The following is a 22,287-nucleotide window of genomic DNA, read 5'->3' as shown; positions in this document are numbered from 1 at the left end:
GAAAGCATTCATTTTTTTGGAACTCAGTATGTATCAACTAAAATATGTGACCTGGTCTACGGAAAGGGGGCTTAGGTGTCAAAAAATTAATGAGATAACGAGAAACTGACGAAACGAGTTGTTTATTTTTAACAGCTGTTTCCCAGAAAACTAGTTTTCGCACGTTAGCTCCCTTTTCGTAGACCAGGTCACATATAATGAATATTCAAAAACAATTAGGAGAACAATTAAGGTGGTACTATAAGAACGGAACTTCCAAAATAAACTGCAGAGTTATTTTTAACGCACTGACTCCCAAAAGGGAATTAGAAAGTTCTGAAAAGACGTGGAAGTTCAAAACCTATCGTAACTTCCAAGAACAGATCGAACTTCTATAACATCGGAACTTACAGAACAAGCTTAAGAGTCATCTTCAACACACTGACTGACAAAATAGCAGTAAAGGGTGTATCAGAAAAACGCTGATAAGCCGTGGAAGTCCAAAAATACCAATATATCTAAAAAAATTTCAAATGTAACATATGTATGTATATTGAGAGCACTATTTTTAGTATAATATCACCAGTTGTTGTCTTTTTATTTAAACTACATACATATGTACATACATACATATTATACATCATCAACTCGGTGGATAATCCGTTTCACTAGTTATGCAGTCTAACACACCCAACTGAGCTAAGCGCGTCAAGCCATAACGAAGCATTTCCTGTACTCTCTGATTTTCATACATCAATTTGTGTTGTCTCTCACGCCCCTCAGTGGAAGCTACACCATCCATGCAACTTAATGGCAACAAACACAGCAAAGCATAATAACCAATGAATTCGAGATCGTACACTTCATCTAGCAATGTCTGCCAAGTGGGTAATTCAGGCTCTTGGAATTTTAAACCCTTTAAAGTTTCCTTTAAGCGATCGTAATAGTGACGTAGCAGCTCTTGACGATGTAATTTCAAAACTTCCACGCTGACGCTGGTGTAGAGGAAGACATTTAAATCGTAACCACAACTGCCCACAAAGGACGATTGAAAATCCAGCTATTTTTTGAAATGTAAATTCGTATTATTTACTAATTAACTAAGTCATCTACTTACAAATACAGCATCCTTAGGCACGATAACAATGTTTGGATCAGAGCTATCTTGAACTCCTAACCGAATGAGTATATTTTTTGTGCAGAGTTCACCATGGTTAATAACATTGAAACGACAAAGTCGGCTTCTCAGCACCTGCGTTAAACGCTCATTGAAATTTTCCATCCATATGCGCATAGATGCTGAGATACCATCAAATCCTGCCCACTGTTCAACCATCTTAATAGCGGTGCGCATGCCTTCGAACGCTGTAACCGCCTGTCGGCTAGTCGGACTAATGCCGTTGGAGAGCGGTGATGGCTGCAATGTTGCTACCATATTTGGAAACTTTTTGGAACGGTAGAAAACGTTTAGGTTATTTATTGGATAAATCTTAAAAATGTGCAAACCCACCTCCTTCATATACCGCATGGACGCTGCATGGAGATCTGCAAGTTTACTCATAACTAGTTTTGAATTTTCCAAATCTAATCCATAGCGCGGTTCAAGGGGGCCATAGTCGAGTGCCTGTAAATCTTCCATTACGAAGATTTCACGTTTACCACGTTCGCAAAATAAGCAACTGAAAATAGTTATCAATGCAGGGTTAATGTAGAATATACAAAATGAAGAGTGGATAAATTCTCTTCAGTGAAAAACAAATATTTGCCATATGAACCACCCTGTACATACGACTGTACTAACATCACTGTAAACTAACATTTAATATTTTACTTACTCTGCAAATAGTTTGAGACCCCTTTTTTTAGGAACATAGTTATCAGTTCCATACCGGTAATCCGAGATACCTGACAGTATACGCTTCATACTCGGCAAAACATGTTGGAACATTACCAATTCATTTGTAGTCGCCTTTGTGGCAGCATCCCTTATCACATCTTTCACTATGAGCGTTGTATTATATATCTCAGGATGACCAGATCGATATTCTTCGAATTGCACATGAGCTCTATAGATATCACTACGATTCTTTGAATCTTCCTCGGTGATGCATTGGAAAATACATTCCAATACATTAACAGGCTTATCATAATACATGTTACATTCCAGTGCTTGTCGTATATAATTCGCATTGATATATGCCGGTGGCACTTTCATCGTTGTTTTTTCTGTTTCTTCGTGTTGAAGCATGTTTATACATATGTATGTGTGTGTTTGAAATTAGTAATAATTTTTGTTTCAGTGTACTTTTTGTTTACAGATCTTTAAGTTATAGCTTTTCACTCCGCATTAAAATTACAAAACAACCGACTTATTAGAAAGCGGCGACAAAACTAATGGTATTCGTATATTTTGTGTTACTCATTTGTGGAATTATAATACTTTATAATACTTTTTGTTGTGAAATTATTCGAAACTTGCAAATACATTCCCGATCTATTAAACATTACCTGGGATGGACACGACCACAACCAAATGACTCTCACCAAATGAGTGATGGGTTAATGCGTTTACAGTGTGACAAAGCGAAGCAGTAGGTCTATGACGGACTCAAATTGTGCACCAGAGATCTGCGATTATTCTCTTTCGTTTGTTGAGTAACACAAAAAAGAGTAAAAGGCCCAATCGCATAAGGCCGCGTCAGAACGGGTACGTTGATTTCGTAGAGGAGAAATATGCAACTGACAACTGAGTTGAATGTGTGCATTTATATGGAGAGCAACAGATTGACAATGCGTACTCTACAGGAGAAGCATCCGGTTGGCCAACTCTCAACTTTTGTATACGGAAGAACAGCTGATTTTTGTTTATTTGCGTATCGCATTCATTGTGACATATGTATCTATACGATAGGTACACCACTTCATTCGCATACTTATCCCTCTTTAACGTACACGTACCCAATCTGACGCGGTCTATACACCTTTTCTCGCTTTGCGTGACAGTTGAACAACGAACCACAAAAAACAAAGAGTATTCCACAATGGATACTTTGCTTTCAGTATTTCTCCAATCAATAGCGACTGTTGTTTGACAAAGCGTAAAAAGATTTACCCAATATTTTGCTTGGCTTTGCATCGAAAACATTTTATGTCATACAAACGCATATATCGAACTTTGCTGTCAAAATAAATGTCTGACGCAAAGCGAAGCAAAATTTCTATGTGAATTGGACACAATAGTGAATATAAGGTAAAAAACATAATCAATAAAAACACATTTATGCATGTCAAACATAGCTAGAGCATGAGTAGAGAGTAAGTTTCTCCTGACATGAACCGGTGAAGGGCTCCGAATCATGAATAACAAAAGAAACCATAACCGAACAGCTGCTCAGAGCACGACATTCTCTCCAATAAGCAAGTGAGTAAAATTAAATTGTCACTTTACACTCAATAGAGTCTAAATTGCCGGCACATATAAGTATGGCAGCGTTGCCGCTTTGGTCCGATCGGACAAAAATTAGTAATTTCATTTGCCTTTAGTAGTTTGGTTGGTGGGCATAAGGTTTTAGTAGGCAATATCTTTAACAGATGAATATATATAGAACAAAAGTTGAGTGAACAATGGAGGAGAAAGTGTCTGTATGTTTTCACTAACTCTGTTGCCTATTGGACAATAACCAGTAAGAACCCCCACAATTGCGGTGAGATGAATTTTGCTAAGGGAAAATAGTTCAGTAGCAGTTTTAGGCCGAAATTATCACGCAGTCGCAAAGTCTCGAGAGTTGATTGTCGACCAGCGCCAGTGCTCGATCCCATTCCGATGTGAGCGGTGCAAGGGTGGCTAGCTCATCGGCTTTGCAGTGTTGCCAGCGATTTCGCCATGACCAGTCCCATTATGAAATAGATAGCTGCTGTTTCTGGTGAGAACAAAGGCTCATTGACTAGTCTTGAACGCACAGTTAGCGACCTCAGCGCTACTATTGCCGTTGGTTGTCAGAGCAATAGTTCACTTCGCTGAAAGAGGCTGCACTTCGTAGCAGTACGTCTACCACCTTCTTTAAGGCAGCCGCTTCTGCCTGAAAAGTTAAAAAGCACACTGTGCCTCTCCTCCAGCGACTCCACCCCATCCACTTATCTTGAGCAACGAAAAAGCCGCTCCGGACGGTAATTTTGCTAAATTTTCAGGCTTACTTGTACATACATTTCCATATACATGTTTTTCCAAATGTGAAATCAAATAAAACCCATTTTTTTTTTAATTATAAGAAAATTTGGTAATTTTGCAACATATTCGGTATGCTTTTTGTTACCAAAAGATTTTCTCAAGTGGCAACACTGGGGTGTAGAAGTACTACTTTGAGTTTTTTTTATGTTTGGGTTGGAATGGCTCTTAGTAATTTTTTATATCAGGATGAGTACGCATTTGCACCAGTTTTTATAGCTTATAACTCATGACTTACGTACATTAATTTTATTAGTACTCATTGCAGATCTCTGAATGCATCAAAATTAATATTATTCAGGTTGTTTGCAATTATATTTGTTGGAGAATTTAACATCTAAGCAAATAGTCTCCTAGCATATGCTAAGGTTTTACCCACCCCTGAGCATTACGAATAGCATAAATACCAAATACCAAGTGAGAGCGTAAATCACCTCCTCAACTTTGGCAGTGGACTGAATAGAGGTTTTGACGTTTCGCGACCCGTTGAACGTTCGCTCGCAATACCGCCGGTACACGAATAGATTGCAACTGATTTCAAATATTGCTGGCGTTCATTCCAAACCTCATATACTCAAACATACATACATATGTATACATGTAGCCATGGAAAGCGCTTTTCGGCGAAGCTTTTATAAACAATTGTTACAGCTCTCTTCTCCCTACATACATATGTATGTATGTATATGCTTGTGATTGTGAAATTTCGACTTAAATTCTTAGTTCGCTGGTGTTATGATTATCGAGTCAAAATGGAAATTATTTTTTAGAAAAAGTATTTAATTATTATTTAAAATTAAATATGTATGTGTAACTAAGTTGACGAAAGTAAGATACTAACGCGAGGAATGTCTTTATCTATCCCAACTACCAACAGTAAAGCTAATTCCGTTGTAAAAACCCTATCTACTATATAAAGTGGGAGTTTTTCAAGAGTGACGCGTAAGGGATTCCTTACGTCCATTTCCATTTTTTTTATCTCGTTATAGGCACATAGCAATAATTATAATCAGAAATCAACTAATAATCAACAAGCCTATTTCTAGACCCTACGAAACTTCAAGATATTAATCTCTCCATGATCATCAGCACGACATGAAGAAGCACGGGCGGTCGTTTAATAACTATAAGCACAGTTTTGAAACACACCCCACGCTCAAAAGACAAGTTTCAGAATCCCAACACAATATATGCTTTATTAGACCTACATACCACACTAATTTACACAAATGACGATGGAAGCTTTATAGACCCAAGCTAAGGAAAGCACTCCAACTTTTTCAAAATGTAAAAATTATTGAGAATACTATTTTTAGTATAATATCACTATTCGTTATTTTTTTATTTAAACTACATACATACATACATTATCAACTCGATGGAAAATCCCTTTCCCTAGGTACAAGGTCTAACACACCCAACTGAGTGAGGCGCGGCAAACCATAACGAAGCATTTCCTGTACCCTCTGATTTTCGTACATTAATTTGTGTTTCCTCTCAAGCTCCTCAGTGGAAGCTGCACCATCAATACAACTTAATGGCAACAAACACAGCAAAGCGTAATAACCAATGAATTCGAGATCGTACACCTCCCCCATTAATGTCTGCCAAGTGGGTAATTCAGTCTCTTGAAATTTTAAATGCTTAAGGGTTTCCTTTAAGCGATCGTGATAGTGACGTAGCAGCACATGACGATGTGATTTCAAGACTTCCACGCTGACGCTAGTGTAGAAGAAGACATTTAAATCATAACCACAACTGCCAACGAAAGACAATTGAAAATCCAGCTATTTTTGAAATATAAATTTGTACTCGTATTATTTGCTAATTAACTAAAGCATCTACTTACAAATACAGCATCCTTAGGCACGATAAGAATTTTTAGATCGGCGCTTTCTTGAACTCCTAACCGTATGAGTATATTCTTGGTGCAGAGTTCACCATGGTTAATAACATTAAAACGACAACGTCGTCTCCTCAGCACCTGTGTTAGACGTTCATTGAAGTTTTCCGTCCATATGCGCATGGATGCTGCGATACCACTAAAGCCCGTCCACTGTTCAACCAGCTTAATAGCGTTGCGCATGCCTTCGAACGCTGTAACCCCTTGTCGGCTAGTCGGACTAATGCCGTTGGCGAGCGGTGATGATAGCAGTGTCGCCGCCCCATTAGGATACTTTTTGAAATGAAAGGAAGCATATGGGTTGTTTATTGGATGAGTCTTCAAAAGTTTTGTAAACCCACCTCCTTCATATACTGAATGGACGCCGCATGGAGATCTGCAAGTTTACTCATAACGATTTTCGATTCTTCCAAATCTAATCCATAGCGCGGTTCAAGGGGGCCATAGTCCAGGTCCTGTAAGTCTTCCAGTACGTATATCTCACGTATACCACGTTCGCAAAATAAGCAACTGAAAATAGTTATGAATGTAGGGTTAATGTCGATTTATATTGTTTAGACAGACTAACTGTTGACTGCACATAATATATCTCAAAAGACCACATTGGTCACTCCGGACAACAAGTCCGTTATCCATTTAAGCGTAATCCGAAGAAGTTTCTATTTTGTTTAAAAAAAAAAAATCAATGCAGTGATTTGCACCCGGCAAATCTGGTCCGAAGAAGGAAGAAGAAGAATTGTAAGCTTATGCTTTCAGTCTAAAAATTGCTGCGAGTCATAAGGTATGATCTACATCTCGGAAGCCTACTTGACAAACCTACATAAAGCCAGGATGACGGTCTCATGCTCACCCAAGAAATGGTTACCAAAGACTTAAGCAGTTTCAAACCTTTTAAAGCTGCTAAAACAGATGATATATAATATTTCCCGCTCTACTATAGAACGGTGCAAATCTGCTATGTCCGTTTAGCATACATATACCCTCAGAAGGTAGCAGGAAACCAAAGTTATCTTTATAGCGAAACCGGGAAAGGAAACCCGCTCCTTGACGAGATATTACAGTTCGATCAGTCTAACGTGGTTCCTACTGAAAAGGATGGAAAAGATTTGTGACGAACTCATCAAACCACAAATTCCACCCTACTGTTTGGACAAATTCGATGACAGCGCCCTACACGAGATAGTTGGGACAATCAAAAGTTCTTTAGAAAAACGAGAATGCACGATAGCGGCATTCATTGACGAGGAAGGTGTATTCAACAATCCTAATGCGACTGCTCTGATAGCGGCTATTGCATCATTTCACATTAATCAGAGCCTGCTGACATGGTTGAATCACATGCTAAGCAATAGACAAGCCATATATATTGGGGAAGGTATGAAAGTCGCTCATCAGATCAATTGTGGCGCCCCACAAGACATCCCATCCTCTTTGCTTTGGGCCACATTGATCAACTAATGAATTCTTCTACTCGACAGGGAGAACTTTAAGGTGGTCTGTTACGCGGACAACAACGCTATCCTCTGTTGAGGAATGAACCTTAATCGCTCATCCCGACTCATAGAAAGGTGTCTTGAGATCTCCACCAACTGAGCGGAGAATCATGTCCTAACCACTTTTCAATCAATTAATCAAACCAACAATATCTAGTTAAAAGAAATTATCCCACCCACTCTCGCATCGGTAAAAATTTCAACTAAATATACGAATTGTACTAATATGCCAAACAGAAGTGAATAAATTCCCTTCATTGCAAAACAAATGCACGCTATATGAACCACCCTGTATATACGACTGTACTAACATCACTGTAAAGTAACATTTTATATTTTACTTACTCTGCAAACAGTTTGAGAGCCATTTTCTTAGAAACATACTTATCAGTTCCATACCGGTAATCCGGAATTTCTGACAGTATACGCTTCATTCTTGGCAATACATGTTGAAACATTACTAATTCATTTGTGGTCGTCTTTGTGGCAGCATCCATTATCACATCTTTCACTATGAGCGTTGTATTATCTGCCACAGGACGACCGAGTCGATATTCTTCGAATTTCACATGAGCTCTATAGAGATCACTACGATTGTTTGCACCTTCCTCGTTGATGCATTGAAAAATGCATTCCAATACATTAATACGCTTATCGTCATACATGCTACCACTGACGTTACATTCCAGTGCTTGTCGTATATAATTCGAATTGATATATGCCGGTGGCGCTTTTGTCGTTGTTTCTTCTGTTTCTTCGCTTTGAAGCATGTTTGTATGGGGGTGTTTAAAATTTGTAAATAATTTTTGTTTCAGTATATTTTTTTGTAATTAAGTTTGTTTCTTTTCACTCTGCCCTAAAAAATAGAAAACAACCGGCTCATTGGAAAGCGGCGCCAAAACTAATTTTATTCGTCTCTTTTGTGTTACGTTTTTATGGAATTAGTTTATAATACTTTTTTGTTGTGAAGTTCTGCGAAATTTCCAATTACATTTCCTACATATTAAACATTAGTAACGTTACATTACGAATAATATGTAAATACCAAGACCAGAGATAACCAACATAATGCACATACATACGAGAGCGGTTCGATAAGCACTCCAGTTATACCGCTGAGATCAAGAAACAGTCGAAATAGTGGATTTTAATCGATGAACATACTCTAAGAAAGATTGTGTCCTATTGGTCTGAAAGACGATATTCACCATTGTCTGGTATGCAGAATTCTACATCGAAATTAAAACGTTCATAGGGCTTTCTTGGTAGTCGAAGTACTTTTTCGACCTTCCTCCTTCATTCAAAGATTTCAATTTATTATCTTTATATTGATTTATTAATTTTATGACACCTGCATTTCCATTGCAATCTTATCTTATCTTTATATGTCGCTACCTAATATTAGTGTGATTAATAATAATAATAGCCCAGAGCAAAACATTCTTCTTCTTTCTACATTTGTAACTGTAAGCTGGACTTCTAAAAACATGATACACTTAATTGGGAGAGTTGTGATGTAGTTTGACTAAGGTTAAAGCATAAAATGAATTCGTTAGCGAGTGCACAGGGTACATATTCGCTACATTTATCAAACTCGATTTTCACAGCATGGCTTTACAGTAGCACTCTCTCTCTCTAGTTAACGCAACTGAAGATACAAAATTATATTATTATTATTTATAACTGAAATAGAAATCTGTTTCCAAAAATATTTTCAAACATATCCGCACCAAACTTTCCTTCGTCTTGAGGGTGTATTGAAGTTTCGCCTACAATGTGACAACTATCGATCTGAAGATGCTTGTTAAGAGCTCTCATCCCGATGAAAATATGCTTCGGCAAAAATAGTGAATTCTTGAGAAATATAGTATTTAACTTAAAAGTTGGTGCATAAAACTGATTATCATTGAGAAATGCTGTTAACTTTCTAGCGGGGTTTCCTGTGGAAAGAACGAGAAAAAAACCCAAATCCGCTATATCAAAAACATCAAAACTACCTAAAAAGGTGGTTCCGATTGGTACATAACCTCGTCGAATTGGACTTGTAGTTTTGTTTTGACTTCGTATGGAAGCGGACTCTTTCGCGGATTTTAGAAGATAGGTAAAACAACAATGTCAATAGAAGATTCGATTCTCGGTTTTGGAAGAGAGTGCTTGGATGCTATAAACGGTGACTTATTTCTTTAGTGCGTGCGTTGGTTGTCTACGAGTATGACTCAAAACAACTACCACGCGTTTGCTCACTCTACACTACTCGTACAAGCGCAGCTGTGAGACTACTTTACAGTACTTGAAGCAATCCGAATGAGTTTCTACATTGTTTCATGCCCCTTGATGGAACAGAGATTCTAGTGGTTTACAACAGAAACAAACAAGAGTCGAAATAGTAAACATCTCCTGGCGTACCCGGTCCACATAAGATAAAAACTGTTCCATCACTCAGAAAATTGATGACCACTCCTCCTGTCATTCTCAGGACATTATATACGGAAAAATTTATCGAAATAGTAATAATAATAGTTACATAGTATAGACACTACTGCCACACTCTCAATATTTTAATCCGCGCGTCTTCTTTTTGTGTTCAAACTTGAAAAATTCACTCACATGATCGATATATGAGTGGAATGAGTGGATTATCACCACTAGGCATACTTTACAGAAAAGATATGATCCATACGAGTATGTACAAGTAACTTTCCACCACCATCACACTAAACATTTCGAAGGGAAGAAGATCGCAACCGCTTCTGAGGTTTGAGGATCACAAGACCTCCCACTAATCAGTTTCGCTGAATAAAAAACTTGTTTTTATCCATTAAAAGATTCAAAAAAATTTGAAATATTAATTAGTTTTAATAACTTATTTTAAATAAACTTTGGTTTAAAAAAGTTACATATTGATAGGAAATACTTTGTAATTATAAAACACACGTACTTGTCATGAAAAACAAAAACAAACAAAATACGACCTCATATTCTTAGATACATATATCACATCAGTCCAGCAAGCCTCTCTCATCGAACGCCTTCAGCATATACTTATACGTCTCCAGGACTCGCTCGTTGGCATAGATATTGACACGATTGGCTGTCAGACGTTTTTCATCATGGAGTGTATTGAAATTCATGCCTTTTACCAATTCATCGCCGAGCATAGTCTGAGCGAATGGAAATATAAGTAAATAGTAATTGAAGTAATCGGTGCGTCGGAGTTCATCCAAAATGCACTGCAAAGCTGGTATGCGCTCGGCTGGATATTTGAGCGCAATTAGAGTCGAACGAAAGGCCGCATAATAATGAGCAATGATATCATCATAACTCTGCACCATCACCGGCAATTGCACACTCGTCATGAAGAGATTGTGTATATCGAAGGCAGGACTGCCGCAGCTGCTGTTCTGATAGTCCAACTAGAAGGGGAGAGGGAATAATAATTATCGGTATAATTAGCTACAGAGATGTATATCGCATTAAGTAACTACTTACGAACACTGCATCCTCCGCGCTGCCGTCTTTGCTATTATACTTCAGCAGTAGATTGGCAATCCACATATCGCCATGTAAAACTATGTTCAATTTAGCCTGCGTCCGATCAAATAATGGCAAGAATTTACTGCGAAATACTTCTCGTGTATTTTTTCGCATTTTCGCGATAATACTTTCATAGCCCGGCCAGGTTTCTATAATTTTAACGACATACTCTATATTGTCATACATATGATCCTCAATGAAAAGTTCTAACGCCGGATCGCTGACTGCATAGAATTCGCGCATTTCACCCTCAATGCCGGGGTGCTATAATGGTAAGAAGGATGCTTGGTGCTTAATAAAGGTTGTGCTTGGTTGGAGAAAAGCAGTTATGTTTGCAGGGTACTTACCGCCTCCTTGAAGATGAGCGACGCTGCATGATATTCTCCCAAACGTTTAAATAAGAGACGTGTTTCGTCTTCGTTGTACCCAGTTGTGCGTGGCCGTATAACATAGCCACGTGGTGTTAGATCTTCAAAAAAATGTGTTTCTCTGTTATTTTTAATAGCGTGATATACACTGAAAAGAAAAAGAAAAATATTTTTTGAAACCTGTTTAAGCTCTTTATTGTAGAGTGGTAAACAATAAGTTCGATAATCTGCTTATGAGGTAACTACAATTTTAGCAATTATTGTGTATATAAAGCGGGTTCTTACGTTGCCATAAATCTCTCATGAAAGAAGAACATTTATTATTGGAACAGAGTATCCTGAACCTGCTTGGAGGTCAAGGAGATGAAGTCATCGAAGTCATCCAACGAGAGAAAACGACTTATTTTGATTCACTCCCAAAAAAGTAGGGTTTACGTAAATGGAACGGACCCGGACTTTTATACGCCCAAGGACTGTCAACTCAACAGCATTCGCACACTTTTTTTCTCAGGTTGTCACTAGGCAACATTAATCTGTTTTGACGTAGTCAAAGCATTGGGAGAAGGGTGTTAGTTGAGTTGGTTTGATGGGGCATGCAAGGAGGTGATTAATGTCATGCGAAGACCTATGTAGAGCATAGTCTCGGTATGTTGGAGTCTATTATGGATAAGCAAGAGTTTCACATATTGCAGCACAATGTTGCGCAAATCCTAGTGTTAGATTAATTAACCTTAAAGATAACAATTCCGTAGTGATTTATTGACGCCACTCTGGAGATTTAGGGAAGATGTGCCAAACCGGTCTTCAGAGCCCATAGATACTAAATTCGGACCAAAAGAACTGAAATATTACCGGCTGTATGGTATATAACGGTCTATTTTGATTCAAGAACGGAAGTATTATCATGTGTGATATTACCGTTACATTGTAGCAATATTACGCCTCCATTCATAACTTTCAATATAGGGTTTTCGAGTTTGAAGCACCCCTTTCAGAAATCATGTATCCCCCCGTACTAAGCTGTCATTATTGTTGACGGTAGCCTATTTAACAGATAATAATGCCTCTTATAATAACAGGTACTTTCTGTGAAATTAATTTTCCACCTTTACAGACCGGCTATACAGACTCGTACTAATTGATAAAACATTTAACACTAAAGGTGGACTGAGAAAAAATTACAAATATTTCTGTTAAGTAGTTGTTGTGGATGAGAGAAACAGCCATCAACAAAAATCAAGAGCGTGAGCGAAAATTCACTTATAAATTAAAAAATGCGCACTCTTAGTAATTGAATGAAGAAGATTCAAAACATTGATCTAATACCGCCAAGATCGACTCTCTCGGGAACGCGTCTCTTAACAAATTCTTAAAAATGCGCTTTCTAGCTAAGAATCCGCTCCCTACTTTTAGCCAAACAAATTTCTTCAATGAATATTAAAATACTCACGTCGGTGACACCTGTTTGCGTCCACAACTCAGCAGCGTCTTATTGATCTCGAGCAGCACATTTGCGTACATAAATTGCTCATTAGAAATCGAAGTTAAATTATCGAACAAGTCTTTGACGAGCACATTCAGCACGCGTTCCTCCGCTCTTGTAACTGCACTTTCCCCGTCCTTACTTTTGTTATCATTCAATGCATATTTCAATGTAACACGATAGATATCACTACAATAGTTGCCGAACGATTTCTGTGGTATCACTTGCAATTCGCGTAATTTTACCGTTTCATCAAATAACTGTAACAATATTTGATTGAAGTATTCTTCGCGCAAATAGTCAGGAATTACGTTTATATCGTTAATTTCAGTAGTCATATTTGGTTGTTGGTTTATTGTTATTGTTATTAAGTTATGGTGCTCAATTATTGTTGTTTTGGTTGTACGTTGGTAGTCTACCCGCAGTAGTTGTATGCTTTTGACGCTAAACTCGTTGTGAGAGACCCGACAAGTAGTTGTTGTATTTAAATGCTCAATTCTAGTGATAAACAATGATGAAATTGTATGAAGCTTGAGCTTTTGAGAGCTTTCAGAAGTGTTTGTTAGAGATAAATCTTGTTTGCTCGTATTCAGTTGTATGGCATTAATGAAATCAGTTGTTTCCTGAAAATGTGCAATTTGTTCTTCTCTTTTAATAGCTACCTTTAAGGTGTGAGCTTGTTTGGTTCACGCTTTTTCAAAATAGTCGAAAATTTGGGATGTGTTCTGTATTTCAATATTTTGTTTGGGAAAGAAGTGAATATTATATTTTAATAGTTGATGTTGTTATAGAGGTAGAAAATATTTTCAAGACAATTTTAGGATAGAATATAAAAATCTGGGTCCATACGCGATCTATAGACCCAATTGCCGAGAACGAAATCCTTTGTTTTATTCTCAATCATTATTATACTCATTAACCTTAGAATACTTTAATCTGCTGGCCCAAAATAATAAATATTTTGAAGAACGAAAGGGATAAGTATCTAATTGCATTCATTTGTTTAGGAGAAGCAAAAAACTTGGAGGATTCCGAAGGCCTCAAATAAAGCTTCGCAGCTTTTAATTGCAATTTCCACGGCAGAATTTCAAACATCTTAATTCATTAAGCGATACGTTTCAGTGATTTTACCTCTTAGTCGGTAATTACAGTCACCTGATAAGGCTCTTGCAGTAAAAATGAGTTTATCAGAAGAAGATTCAAAGGAAGTTGAAGGAATGTGGCAAATTGCAGACAATAGCTTTCATTTGAACTTCGAACACGCTGAAGAAGTATATACTGATCTAGGCAAAATAATCTAGGTATCACGTTATAGTGGCATCATTTTAACCTCAAAAGGATTTCGAAGAAAACTATCGACTGTTTAGCAATCCGTTTTTCGACACATATGTATGTATAATGCCTTGTTGTCTTTTATTTCCAAATTACGATTTTAACGAAGAAACAACTGAAGCATTTTTTACGTTCCATGACAAAGCGATCCAATGCTTGAATGAAAATTTCCTTATAGATTTCTTTAGTTAAGATAAGCAGCGAACTTCAGACAAGCATTCGATCACGATATTAATTGAAAATTTGGCGAAAAACCCACAAAGAATCAATGCAGTATGCCACGGTGCATTATCAAGAGATGTCGTCCCATAATTCCGGGCTTCTTTTAAGAATAGCTTCGCGCAATTGGCGCATAACACTCAAATAGTATTCCTTGTTGACATTTTGGCTGGTCGAGGGATCTTATATCGAGGGCAACAAAACCACTGTAGACCAGTGTAATCAGTGAAGCAGTAGTGAATCCATCAGAACCTCCGAAATAGGATCCTTGACAGTGAGGAAGATTGTGCTTCATAAATAGTTGCTTGATAGCGTGGCACTTAAATTTTAATTTTTAGTCCTTAATTAGGAAACGTGTAGTTTAATCCAGGGCTTACTGGAGCCTTTCATTTTTCTCTTCTAATTTTGAAAAATTGAAAATTCAACACGTTTTTCGGCAATCATACACTTCAATGTGAAAAGTTGTTTTTGGTAGCGTTCCACATTAATGCCTTCATTTGGTTTTAGAAGCATAATATAGCTGGCTGGTTGGAACAATGGAATTTTAATACTGTTACGTCCTCTCTTGGCAAACCGTACGAATAGTCATAGACCCAATATTTCAACAGAGTTTTTTTGCTTGAGTTTAACCCTTCAACTTAACTGTCTATTGCAGCATGTATGTCAAGATCCCAAAAGCTCTATGCAACACGGCAGAGATACATAAATTTGTGGAGCCCATTGAGGATTTCACATTCAAGAGCACACAACATCACCTGCGCGAGTAATTAGACGCCTTTTTTATATAAAACATTTCTTTCATAATTGTTTTTCTTTTTCTTCTACCTCAACACATAGTGCGATCGAATATTATTTACGACCACGCATACGTATCGCTTTGGCACAACTCTGGAGCGAAAACAATTGGAAAATCAAGCTAGAAGATCATAAACGTCGCATGTTTCGTGAGCAGCAACGAACTGTGCTGTATAAGGCAATGTTGCGCCATCAGGTCTACCCCAAATATTGGCAGTTCCGCGAGGACTTTTACGGTCATGTCAAGGATATTGATTTCTTCAAATTTGTCATACTGCGCTGCTACAAACCCGAAGTAACTGAAGCAGAAAAGGCTCAAGAAACTACAGAAAAAGTGCGTTTTGCAACAGAGACGAGAACAAGTGCCGATAAACCGCTACCTATGGAAGCTTCCCCGCCTACAAAGCCAAAATTCACCGAAAGTGGTTTGCAGTTGAGACATTCAATGGCAAAATATCGTGGCCGAACTCCACCTAAATGTGTAACAACATTAACGCATATTACCGATAAATTAGATGATTGAAATATATATATACATACATACATACACATACAATAATACTTTACGTGTATGCTTAAATATATAAATAAACAGTGTGTATGTACACATGAAATTAAATCAAAAAAGCTCTGAATTGCTTGAATTATGGATTTGAATTTTTGTAAGTTACTTATTTCAGCCAAATATCAAATTTTTCTTAAAGCGAGCGTTTCTTTGATTAATAATGTTGAAAATTTCTGTATTGTAATTATCCCTAAAAAAACAGATATCCTTTGTTAGAATTTTCAAAAACTGTTACCTGACATGTATCATTTTATTTAAAATTCTTCTTTATTCATTCTAATACCGATAACCGAGTGCTGTCCCTAAATAAAAGCGACGGCAGCGCATACCAAAATAAGGGCGGCGTCAACACAGAGCGTTTAAAAATTCGATTTTGACATGTTTAATGCTTGTACAAATAGATATAAGTATTATTAATAATATAATTAGTTTTGCATTTCATTTATTTTGTTCTAATTTTAGAATTAATGTAAGAATTTGACGTAAAGTGCCGCTTTATTTAGGGATACTCGTAAAAACGCGCCGCTCAACACTGTTATGTAGGCGTGCCTGTGAATAAAACTTAACTTCGTGCTATCGTTATCGATAGATGCTAGGTTCTGTTCAATTTGATTTTTCCTCATGTCTTCAAACTCTCAACTTAAGTATTGAATGAAGTTTACAAAAAAACAAAAACTATAATTATTATTTATTATAGTGTAATAATTCACGTCAAAGAATTGAAATAACTGCGTACAAAAAGTAAAATTTTCGCAAAGCTTCTAAATCAAAGATAAGAAAAAACTATTGTGAATGACCATAACAACAAGAAGTAGAGAGTTTAACAAGAATTTGACGTGCACCAAAGGAGGTAATCAAAACAACAACAAAAACCACAAACATCACAAATCTGGTGCTATTTATTTGCCACATGTCCGCCGAGAATGAGAATGTGCATCAAACTAAAACCAAAACAACTATTTAAAAAACATACGTCAACAAAGCAGGATCAGTTGCAGCGAAAACAAAAGGTAAATTTGTACCGCGCATAATATATACTGGACCACGGCAACTACAAAGTGCTCGTTACTAAACGTAGTACGCACACCATAGATAATAAAAAAGTGTTAATCATGAACGGCAGCTCGGCAGCAACTACACCAACACTTCATAAATTAACATCTTTAAAGCCGGCTCGTGATTTGACACTGGGTGGACGTGGTGGCAATGTTGGCGCTAATGCAGCGAAAAAAGTATTCACGCCCAACCTCAATGTAGTGCGCAACAAAAACACGTGAGTTGTAAAGGACGAAAACACATTGTGCAAAATTATTAATTAGTTGGTTATCAACGTTTTTTTTATAGCAATGTGAAAACATCTAAAGACACCACAGCGCGTGGTGGTCGTGGGCGCGGTGCGCGAGGTGGCCGCGGCGCCGGCAGTGGAACGCGTGGTGGACGTGGTGGTGCTGCAGGCGGTGCCAATTCATCACTCATACAAACCACCGGTGTGTTTTCAGAAGGTGCAGGTGCTATAAATATCCGTAAAGCGAGTTCGGGCGGTTCAGGTTTCAGCAGTCGAAATGCCGATGATACCGCCTCACAAATGCGGCGGCCGACAATAATCAAACAGGAACATTTGAAAAAAATTGATACGAAAGCTGATGAAGAGCAGCTGCGTGAACTACTTGGTGATACAGATGAAGATGATTTGGTAGATGAAAAGACTGATTTAGAAATGATGCCGGTCAAACTGAGTAACGGTAAGTTTTACTGAAATTGTGAAATATGAATTTTGTGCAAACCAAAGGTGTGAAGAGTCGAAATATACATGTGTGTATGCTCGATTTGAACCAGTTCATTTGGTATACTAGTTAATCATGCGGGCTTGTATAAAATCAAAGGTGACACAATGCGCGTAAGCTATGTGTTCATTGTGCGCCAAGTGGGAAGATTACTGCTTATAATCGCTTTCGTTTGACGTACGAGAATTTAGCCTAGCACCATAATCAATTACTCATTTTTTTAATGTTTACTTTTTGGGTTGTCCTTATACACTTTTCCCCCTCTGCACACATGCATACATGCATACGTAAACAATCATACACTTACACTTGCTCCCGTTAGCCAAGTGGAAGCCTATTAAAGTTGAAGTTAAGCAAGAGAAAGTAGAGGCTGAAGTAAAAGATGAGGCTGCTGAAATTTGTGAAGATATCGGTGAGTGGGCAAGAATAACTGCAAATATAGTGCATATTTAAACAGGAAAAATAAACAACCAGAAATTCGCATTTTTCAGAGGACAATTACATTGAAGTCATATCATACAATATATTTATTAGCTTATAATTTTATGTACATATATATTTTTTAATTTCAATAACTTTTTTTAATTATATCTGTTGCATAGAATCCGCTGTCGCTATTGCACAAAATTTGCAAACGCAGGTTGTAAGGGAAGAGGAGCAGCAACTACGCACAAACGGTGCTTTGGAGCGATATCCAGAGTCCGTTGCTAAGCTGTTAGACCGGACACAATCACAGCTCTTATTATTACAGGTGCGTGGCTTAACAGAAGTATATAAATAAAAAAATGTTTATAATTGCTAATTTTTTTTAGCTGCCAAATGTGTTGCCTTGTGAAGACGATTTGGAGGAAGTTGCTGAAAAGCCAAATCATGAAAAGGTTTTTAAAATTTAAAATTTTTTTTATTTTTAAAATTTTGTAAGTAAGAAGCTGATTAATAACAAATGCATACTTATTTTTAGAACATTGCCGCAGACACACCCTCTACATCACAAAATCCACCTGCTACAAAACCACCAACGAAGCGTACATCGATGAAAGATTTGGAAGAGGGTAAAATTGGTAGATTACTACGCTACAAGTCGGGGAAAGTAAAGTTGGTTTTAGGCAATACGTATTTCGATTTGAATATGGGCATTGAAACTGGTTTCCTACAAGTGCGTAATTTTGGTAGAAAAATTATTTATTTGCTTTTAATGAACTACGTTTACATATTTCAGGACCTTATGTCCATCAATACCAATCGGGAGGAACGTAGTGGCAATATGATTAATCTCGGTTCCATACAAGCCAAACTGACAGTCACACCCGATTGGGAGCATTTAATGGAACAGGAAGAACGACGGCAGCGTTCAAAACCTGCATAGCACTGCGAACATTATAACTTTTATATAAACTTAGTTATAAATTAAGTGTTAATTTGACGTCTATTTCTAAGTTACTGTAGTTATAAACGAGCAATGGCACCCAGAAGCTAATTTTGTGAAATTAGTACAGGGAAGGCATTAAGAAATCATAAACAATTGATCCTATATATATATTTTTTTTTTTTGTAAAATAGAAAGTTATTAAAAAGTAATTGTTTACTTTAACAAACATATGTATTTTAGTCATGTACATGTGTATTTAATAAAGCTAAACTGTGAGATATAACAAAGAGAGAAAAAAATCTCATTATTTCATTATTAGCTTGAGTCTCAAACCAACTTTAAATTAAAAAAAATTTTAAACCAAAATCTTAAAAATAAAAAACTATTTCGTTATATACATATTTAATTCAGCATTAAAGGATTTTTGAAAGCTGTAAACAGAAGTGTGAAAAAAATTTGAAAATAAAAATATCCACGGATTTCTACTTGTATGACTATGGCTCAATATATTTTGCACTTTATTAGTTGAACATAATTTTAAAGCACTAAGACGTTAATTACTAGCTTCAATTGTTTGTTGCACTTCCGTATCTTGCACGCCACTCGTGGCTGGAGTACCTTTACCACCTGGCAAAGTGGTACGTCCTCGATAGATATTACCTTGTAAATCTATAGAGAAATTATAATCAACTGGGTTGGCTAGTGCCTGCTCAATAGCAGTTTCAAGATTTTCATGGGTTATAAATGTCTTCGCCAATTCTTTTTCGCGTCTAACTATTTCCTCAATACGCTCCATGCGTTCCTCTTCACGCACACGTGCCGCTTCTAAGCGTTCACGTATTTCGACTGCTTGTCGTTCACGCTCTTTCAACAAACGTTCATTTCTTTCTACTGCAATTTTTTGATTCCATGTTTCGTTCTCTTGCATACAACGTGCGAACTCGGCTTCTTCCTGCTCCGGTGTTAACACAATGTGATCAGCCGTGGTTGTTACATTCAAACGCAAGACCTCTTCACGAAGGTACTGTCTTAAGGAGCGCATTTGCAGCCTGTTAGTACAAAGTAAAGCACGTTTACAATATAAATAACAATAAATATATGTGCATACTTGTAATTATTATGCAAACGCATGAGTTCAGCTCTTTCCTCCGCATTCTGTTCCTTGCGTTCGGGCACGCGATATAGTTTACTCTTTGCCACTGGCAACCAACGCGGCTTTCTGCGCCAACGCACAAATTCCAAAGCAAAAGCGGAGCTACTGGTTTTCGACTCATTAATTGTGAGCCTTGCTAAAACGCCGGTTGTGGTGCGTAGCATTGTGGTGAACTGTTGCAAGCTATACCACTACGCTGTAACAGAATAAATTGTTGATTATTATATATAACACTTATTTGAAAAATATTTAAATAAGTTTATTTCAAATTAAATTTGCTTGATTACAAATAACTAATAAATATAACCGTTATTATATAATTTCATGTTTACCACTTCACCAATTTTAGAAATTTGATTTTCACACAGGTAGCTCGCTTGTTGTATCACATGCAAGACAACAAATATGCGGTGAGTGGTGCTGGTTAAATTAAATCATAAATTAATATAATATTGATAGATAAATCTCAAATTGAGGCTATTTCTACGTTAGTTGCAAATAATAATTTCACTGCATGTGGCTGAGAAAAACAAAATATTATAGTGGCTAACGTCATATGATAGAAGAAATTCAATAAGATTTGGAACACAGATGGCTAAATAGGCAAAACATTTTTTTCTTAACTGGATTTTAATGTAGTTATTTTACAACTGTGACACGTAGCAGTCGTATAAATAAAAGGTTACTGATAATACCTAAATAATTAAAAACAAATCGACAAATAAAATAAAATATAACGAATATATTTACTTATTGCAATATCAGGTTTTTATTGTTTTTACTTTTAATTAATTTAATAAGAATTCATAATAAATTTTCCAATAAGCATTTTTCATCATCTGGAACACATTGTACATTTTCAGTACTGCCAAATCAAAGAGCAGTTGGCAATTCTGATGACAATTCCGCTTTAATTTGTGATTCTTGAATAATATTGTACACACTTTGTTCACTGCTTCTATTTTCATAAATTGTTCGTAATTTGTTCAGTTTCTTTTAGACTACAAGGAGAAAAGGTGTTGTGTTATACGGTTTAAACGCGTACGATTGCATATGGCGGAAATTTTTTGTTTTTATTTTTTTCTACTACATACAAATTTCAAACGAAACGAGTGCGATTATCATCAAATAGGTGAATTAGTGTCGAAATAAAACGAATACTAAAGGACCGGCTATAAGGCATAGACGTGATTAAGTGGAAAACGCATAAAGCGCAGTGTAAATATTTCAAATATATTATATTTTTACAATATTTTTCGTATATATGTATGCATGTAAACGAGAGTGTAAGCGTATTAGTTCATTCAATCGTCGTCTCCAAAAATTCCTTTGTGTGTAGCATTAATGAGTGTATGTGTGTGAGTATTTGACTTCTATGTATATTTGTGTGCGTTCCGCTTTCCGAACTGTTGCGCACACCTTAAAAGTGGCTGGTAGCCAAAAGCAGTCAGTGAACGGCTACGAGCGCGGAGCCAGAAGCAGAAACGACAACGGCGGCGGCGGCAGCGACGGCTGTTGAACGCGATCAAAAGCAAAAACAATAAAAGTGTAAATACATAAGTAGCAGCAGACACTGGTATAGATGGAGACGGAAGCGAAGACGGTGATTGAGTGTTATGAGATAAAAGAGTAAGCAGCAACAAAAACAGATAAAAGTGGCTGTAGAGAGGAATAGAAAATAATACGTGTATATGTATATGCAAAATGTTTATGCTTTTATTAGAAATATTATTGTGTTGCTACGAAGAGAGACGAATAATATGCGCAAAACGAAACAGAAACTACTAAAAATATTGCATATAAAAATTATTTGTGGAAAAAGAGCTCCGTGAGAATTAGCAATTAAGACTAAATGCATAAATGCTTGAAATGAAATGTATAGAAGTTATGTGCAGACGTTAAATATTGGTTATTTAGCTTAGTTTACAAGTTTTAAGACGTCATTTTTATTTAAAACTTGTTTTGTAAGAGCGCCGTTGACCACATAATTCTTTGAAGGATCATCATAAATAAATAAATATGCATTTCCAGTAAAGTATTTGTTCTAATACTTAAATGTAGTGTAAGGTTAACAGGGGTACCGAT

General features: G+C 36.8%; 7 protein-coding genes across 17 annotated transcripts in view; 3 read left to right on the top strand and 4 right to left on the bottom strand.

The window, feature by feature from the left end:
- Nucleotides 1-15,950, top strand: part of LOC105224179 (uncharacterized) — a 59,067-nt gene extending 43,117 nt beyond the window's left edge. The window contains exons 11-12 of one of the 2 annotated variants that reach the window (XM_011202181.4): nucleotides 15,192-15,299; nucleotides 15,374-15,950. In XM_011202181.4, the coding sequence (XP_011200483.2) occupies nucleotides 15,192-15,299; nucleotides 15,374-15,854 (589 nt within the window). In that variant the 3' untranslated portion in view covers nucleotides 15,855-15,950. The remainder of the gene's footprint in view (nucleotides 1-15,191; nucleotides 15,300-15,373) is intronic. The other variant, XM_011202182.4, reaches the window with a different exon arrangement.
- LOC105224177 (uncharacterized) lies at nucleotides 545-4,706 on the bottom strand. 5 transcript variants are annotated; one of them, XM_049459358.1, is made up of 5 exons: nucleotides 4,619-4,706; nucleotides 1,815-2,370; nucleotides 1,490-1,658; nucleotides 1,097-1,423; nucleotides 545-1,039 (listed from the first exon to the last, which is right to left on the bottom strand). In XM_049459358.1, the coding sequence occupies exons 2-5, from the start codon at nucleotides 2,225-2,227 to the stop codon at nucleotides 623-625; spliced, it is 1,326 nt and encodes a 441-aa protein (XP_049315315.1). In that variant the 5' UTR covers nucleotides 2,228-2,370; nucleotides 4,619-4,706; the 3' UTR covers nucleotides 545-622. The 5 variants fall into 5 exon arrangements, with proteins under 5 accessions (XP_049315315.1, XP_049315317.1, XP_049315316.1 ...); XM_049459360.1 differs by having other exon boundaries at nucleotides 4,639-4,655; XM_049459359.1 differs by having other exon boundaries at nucleotides 4,612-4,629.
- Nucleotides 5,514-9,063, bottom strand: LOC105224178 (uncharacterized). Its single transcript, XM_049459356.1, has 4 exons — nucleotides 7,946-9,063; nucleotides 6,449-6,617; nucleotides 6,054-6,380; nucleotides 5,514-5,991 (listed from the first exon to the last, which is right to left on the bottom strand). Exons 1-4 carry the CDS (start codon nucleotides 8,368-8,370, stop codon nucleotides 5,575-5,577), a joined length of 1,338 nt encoding a protein of 445 aa, XP_049315313.1. The 5' UTR covers nucleotides 8,371-9,063; the 3' UTR covers nucleotides 5,514-5,574.
- LOC115065995 (uncharacterized) lies at nucleotides 10,437-13,453 on the bottom strand. The gene is made up of 4 exons (XM_049459362.1): nucleotides 12,953-13,453; nucleotides 11,482-11,650; nucleotides 11,090-11,398; nucleotides 10,437-11,013 (listed from the first exon to the last, which is right to left on the bottom strand). The coding sequence occupies exons 1-4, from the start codon at nucleotides 13,321-13,323 to the stop codon at nucleotides 10,600-10,602; spliced, it is 1,263 nt and encodes a 420-aa protein (XP_049315319.1). The 5' UTR covers nucleotides 13,324-13,453; the 3' UTR covers nucleotides 10,437-10,599.
- A 784-nt stretch (nucleotides 15,951-16,734) lies between the features above and the next one.
- LOC105224173 (DNA-directed RNA polymerase III subunit RPC4) lies at nucleotides 16,735-19,533 on the top strand. 2 transcript variants are annotated; one of them, XM_011202173.4, is made up of 7 exons: nucleotides 16,735-17,169; nucleotides 17,241-17,638; nucleotides 18,003-18,092; nucleotides 18,283-18,431; nucleotides 18,493-18,558; nucleotides 18,642-18,836; nucleotides 18,900-19,490. In XM_011202173.4, the coding sequence occupies exons 1-7, from the start codon at nucleotides 17,009-17,011 to the stop codon at nucleotides 19,044-19,046; spliced, it is 1,206 nt and encodes a 401-aa protein (XP_011200475.2). In that variant the 5' UTR covers nucleotides 16,735-17,008; the 3' UTR covers nucleotides 19,047-19,490. The 2 variants fall into 2 exon arrangements, with proteins under 2 accessions (XP_011200475.2, XP_011200476.2); XM_011202174.4 differs by lacking the exon at nucleotides 18,003-18,092 and having other exon boundaries at nucleotides 16,736-17,169; nucleotides 18,900-19,533.
- Nucleotides 19,529-20,752, bottom strand: LOC105224172 (probable 28S ribosomal protein S26, mitochondrial). 4 transcript variants are annotated; one of them, XM_011202169.4, is made up of 4 exons: nucleotides 20,690-20,752; nucleotides 20,535-20,622; nucleotides 20,158-20,398; nucleotides 19,529-20,098 (listed from the first exon to the last, which is right to left on the bottom strand). In XM_011202169.4, the coding sequence occupies exons 3-4, from the start codon at nucleotides 20,364-20,366 to the stop codon at nucleotides 19,603-19,605; spliced, it is 705 nt and encodes a 234-aa protein (XP_011200471.2). In that variant the 5' UTR covers nucleotides 20,367-20,398; nucleotides 20,535-20,622; nucleotides 20,690-20,752; the 3' UTR covers nucleotides 19,529-19,602. The 4 variants fall into 4 exon arrangements, with proteins under 4 accessions (XP_011200471.2, XP_011200470.2, XP_011200472.2 ...); XM_011202168.4 differs by having other exon boundaries at nucleotides 20,535-20,752; XM_011202170.4 differs by having other exon boundaries at nucleotides 20,543-20,742.
- Nucleotides 20,753-21,190: 438 nt separating this feature from the next.
- Nucleotides 21,191-22,287, top strand: part of LOC105224171 (phosphatase Herzog) — an 82,261-nt gene continuing 81,164 nt past the window's right edge. Inside the window, exon 1 of one of the 2 annotated variants that reach the window (XM_049458172.1) lies at nucleotides 21,191-21,420. The gene's annotated coding sequence lies outside the window, so the exon portion shown is untranslated. Of the gene's footprint in view, nucleotides 21,421-21,476; nucleotides 21,832-22,287 lie in introns of those variants that run through there. The other variant, XM_049458173.1, reaches the window with a different exon arrangement.

This window comes from Bactrocera dorsalis, chromosome 5 (genome assembly GCF_023373825.1).
Source record: "Bactrocera dorsalis isolate Fly_Bdor chromosome 5, ASM2337382v1, whole genome shotgun sequence".
NCBI lineage: Eukaryota > Metazoa > Arthropoda > Insecta > Diptera > Tephritidae > Bactrocera > Bactrocera dorsalis.
Note: the sequence above shows the minus strand (reverse complement) of the source record. Positions and strands in the feature narration are given on the sequence as shown.